The 4,434-nt window shown below is 63.1% G+C and overlaps 1 protein-coding gene across 1 annotated transcript; it reads right to left on the reverse strand.

The window, feature by feature from the left end:
• Positions 1 to 674: 674 nt before the first annotated feature.
• HTR1A (5-hydroxytryptamine receptor 1A) lies at positions 675 to 3,992 on the reverse strand. Its single transcript, XM_015848801.3, has one exon. The coding sequence runs from the start codon at positions 3,533 to 3,535 to the stop codon at positions 2,294 to 2,296; it is 1,242 nt and encodes a 413-aa protein (XP_015704287.2). The 5' UTR covers positions 3,536 to 3,992; the 3' UTR covers positions 675 to 2,293.
• Between the last annotated feature and the right edge of the window lie 442 nt (positions 3,993 to 4,434).

Below are 4,434 nucleotides of genomic sequence, written 5' to 3' on the forward strand. Positions count from 1 at the left end.
CTCTCAATAGAAATCAAATTGGGAATGAGAAAACTACAGCCAGAAACACAACACCCCACCTCTGAAGGCGATCTGTTTCCTCCCCCGTTCAGAAATGCGAGCGCTACGACTGAGAGCAGTTCGAGGAGCGCTGTCCCTGTTGGGGTCGGACCGATGTTTGCGCCGCGCAGTGAGGCCGGGCAGTAGTGGGTGGGGGGCAATTGCCCGAATCCCAGCGCACTGCCCCTCTGTGCAAGCCCAAGAAATCTGCGCTCCCTCCGGGCTCTTCCCCAACCCTCTCCCGGCCTTACCCAGCCCTACTGGTAAGGGGTCGCAGGGCAGCCCTACGCGCTCCGGGTGGGCTGTCGGCGGCAGCCCCCTGCCCGGAGCCATGCCCGAGAATGTGGGGACAAGGAGATGCACTAAGCGGCGGCCGGCTTTTCCAGCCTGGGTGGTTTCCGGGGAGGTGTGAAATAAAAGGTGCGAAACGTGGTTTCGCGGGAGGCGACGGGGCGCGACGCAGGAGGCAGCGAGAGAAGCGATCCCCAGCGCCGTCCGGCATCTCGCCCCCGGTTCCCGGAGGCCCCGGAGAGCCTTGGCCCCCCGCCCTCCTTCACGGCCCCACAGGAGTGTAGGTCGCCGCTGGCACGTTGAGTACCCGGAACGCACGTGGGTAGAAGTGATCAAAGGGGACATAAGATCAAAGATCACTTTAATTGCGAAAATGAGGTCAAATGAGATTTTCAGAAAGTCAGTGTATCTCTGAGGCTGTTAAGAGCACTATTGCCATTTAATGTAAGCTGCTAACGTTCGGAAACGAGTGGACACTTACATTCACGTAACGCGCAGATGTAACATTCCCTTTAACCTACAGTTAACATAGATTACACCAAACAGGAATATATCTATATATATATTTGGTCAAGCATTCCATTCAGGCGGTCCTTCGCAGAGGTGCGCACAGGGCTCTGAGCCGCCCGGTCCGGCCCAAGAGCTCCCGGGCGTGCCCATGGGAAGGCCGGGACACAGCGGCGGGGCACGGCGGGGCGGGCCGAGGGCTGTTCTACCACCACCGCGAGCGGGGCGGAGACGGGGAGCACCCCAAGGTGAAGCAGCGGGGGTTACCGGTAGAGAGGCACCCTCTGCGGGGGGTTGCGGAGCGGGGAGAAGCCGGATAAGGGCTCACCTGTGCGGCTGCTCCTGCCCTTAGCATCGCGGTGACACTGACTTATTTTGGCTTGCGGTTCTAATTCTGGGAGGTGGTCACTCTTACTCCGGCCGGGACTGGCCCTGAGGAGTGGAGAGCCGCCCCTTCCCAGAGAGATTTCGCGTTCGCCACCTGCGGCAGTAGCCGGGATGCTCCCAGCCCCTCCCCTGCTGTCAGAAGCACATGGTAATGTTTTGGTTGATCGGTTTGGTTCCTTCTGTTGTGTTCTGTTTGTTTATCCCCCACCAACACGTGCAACTGCAGCATCTCCCGAGAAACTTTCAAGTGGCTCCAAAAGAGACCAAGCCCAAAAGAACCTCCACTCCGTGGCAGCTCCATCTCCCCGTGCTGCTCTCGGTGAGCTCGGGGACGGCCGCACGGAGCCCAGCTTTTCAAAGGCATTTTTAAAATAGTACATATCTCCATACAGTGCGTGGGTAACTGCCCTTCCCTCCCCGCCGTGTAACAAGGGAAGCTCGATGAAGTGGAAGGTCCGAACAGAGCAGGAGAGCTGCTACACACACGTAAGGCAGAGGGAATGGCGCTGGAAGTACCTGGAGAGGTTACACACCGAGGCCGCGCTTCCTCCCGGTAAATCCGCTCGGCGGTTCCAAGTCCAAAGCCCCTTCCTCCGCTCGGGGAGCCGCCGCCCGTCCCTGTACTTACAGCGCCAGGGCAGGGCAGGGCTCGGAGCCCCCCGCCGCCTCCTCTGAAATCCAAGAAATATCCCCAACGCGGCGGTTTTCTGCATAGGGTGGTTTATTTTTACCGCTGCTACACGGGCAGACGGAGTGGTTTACAGCGACCACAAGCAACCAACGACCTGCAAACCCGACGTCTGCCCTGGATGACGGAGGAGGCGGGAGGCGGCAGCGCAGCCCCGGCGAGGAAAGGCGGGGGCGGCCGCTACCCGGCTCTGCGCTGCTTCAGCGGAGCTCCGCGCTGCCCCGCGCTGCTCTACCCGCCAGGCTCGACAAACCGGCGGGGAGCGAGCCGAGAGGGGAGGCCGGCGCCCCGCTGGAGAGGGGCTGAGCGGGGGGCACGCTGCGGCGGGGAGGTGGGCGGGATGGTGCCGGGGCGGGAGACCCAGTCCCGGAGCGGCGGGCTTCACTGCCGGCAAAATTTGCACTTGATAATTTTCTTAAAAGCACTTTGGAAGTCTTTGTTGAAATAGGCATAGATGATGGGGTTTAGGAGGGAGTTGGAGTAGCCCAGCCAGTTGATGACTGCCCCCAGCCACTCGGGCATGTAGCACTTACTGTCACAAAAGGGGAGGACCAACGCCACGATGAAGAACGGCAGCCAGCAGAGGATGAAGGTGCCCATAATGATGCCCAGGGTCTTGACAGTCTTCCTCTCCCGGGACAGAGCCATCCTCCGCTTGGCCTCCGTGTTCTTCTCGTTGCGCCTCTCGAAGGAGGGGGGCGGCGGGGAGCCGCACGCTTCGCTGGGCAGCGGCAGGTGAATCTTGGAGGAGCTGCTGCAGCGCTGGACTTCTATGACCTCCAGGGCCGCCCCGTCCTCGCCCTGTCGCACCGCGCCGTTGACACAGGCACCGCTCCGGGGTTCCACAGTTCGTCGCCACCCCTTGCCGGACTCCCCGTTGCTTTTTTTCTGCAGGGCGGCCGGGGAGAGGGTGAGGCAAGTGTCGGCGATTTTCTTTTTCTCCGCTTTCTTTACTGTCTTGCGGATCCTGAAGCGGGCCGCCTTGAAGATGCGGCCGTAGAGCACCAGCATGAGGAGCAGCGGGATGTAGAAGGCGCCGAAGGTGGAGTAGATAGTGTACCCGTGGTCCTTGCTGATGGTGCAGGCGTCGGGGTTTGAGCGGTCCTCGGGTGTCCTCCAGCCCAGCATGGGCGGGATGGATATCAAGAAGCCGATGAGCCAGGTCAGGCTGATAAGCACGGCAGCACGGCGGGGAGTTCGCTTGTTGACATAGTCGATGGGGTCCGTGATGGCCCAGTACCTGTCCAAGGCGATGGCGCACAGGTGCAGGATGGAAGAGGTGCAGCACAGCACGTCCAGCGAGATGAAGATATCGCAGATGACCTGCCCCAGAGTCCACTTGTTCAGCACCTGGTAGAGAGCCGCCATGGGCAGCACCAGCACGGACACCATAAGGTCGGTGACGGCCAGCGAGCCGATGAGATAGTTGGCAACGGTTTGCAGGGAGCGCTCCAGGGCGATGGCCGCGATCACGCAGGCGTTGCCGCTCACGGCACACAGGATGAGCGTGCCCAAGAGCAGGGAGGTGAGCAGCTGGTAGCCCAGGTTCACCTCGGCGAGGCCCGGGCCACCTTCCCCCTCGGGGGAGCGTTCTGGGGAGGTAGTGTTGTTGGCCACATCCATGCCGGGGCGGGGGGGGGGGGTCGCTTCAGCAGATGGGCATGGGAAGAAGCGACGGTCACTTGTGCGCTCCCCTGGCAGGAGGCATTGCCGCCCCGTGCGCTTTGGCCACGTCGGCCCCCCCCCTCAACCCCCCCTCCACCCCTCCCACCCCTATATAGCGCGGAGTGAGGCAGTCGAGGCTCGGAGGACGGCAGCTGGCGGAGCCGCCCCGCTCCCGCCCATCCTCGCCGCCTCTGCCCAGCGCGCAGCCCGGGGGGGCCCTTCGCCGCCGCAGCTCGCTGCGCTGCTGCCCTCGCTCCGCCGTTCTCCTGCACCGCTCCTTCCTTCTCTGCCTCTCCTCTCTCCCCCCTTGTTTTCTCCCTCCCTCTATTCTTCCCCTCCCCTTCCGTCCTCCCCTTCCATCCCGCCCTTTCGCGGGGGGGTCTCCCTGGGTATCGTCGGTCCTCGGCGCTGCCGGCAGTCCGGGCGGGAGGGGTGTCCGCGGCTACCAGCGCTCCCTCCCAGTGGAGGGAATGGCATAGACGCTCACCACGCCTCTAAATGTGCCTCCAAGTCCCGTCCTGTCAGCACCGACCCGGGCAGTGGGGTCTCGAGGCTTCCCCTCGGGGCCGACACCAGTTGCCAGCACAGAGTGTGCGAGGCGTGGTACCTTCCAGGTACTGCCGCCCGGGGTGGGGGCACAGCGCACTCAGCACTGCCCGTTGACTCAGGGGTGCTGGGGCGCCTTGGAGGTGCTTATCGCCATCTGCAGGCGGGCTGCGACGGCCCCCGGGCGCGAAGTCCGCGGGCGGCTGTGCTGGACCCTTCCGGCCGCGGGTCCACCTGCACTTTTTGAAGGGCTACACCCCCGAGCAGTACTGAATTCTCGTCCCCTACCCAGTCGCTGCCGGCTCTCTGCC

This window comes from Coturnix japonica, chromosome Z (assembly GCF_054131305.1).
Source record: "Coturnix japonica strain WE chromosome Z, WE-NBRP24, whole genome shotgun sequence".
NCBI lineage: Eukaryota > Metazoa > Chordata > Aves > Galliformes > Phasianidae > Coturnix > Coturnix japonica.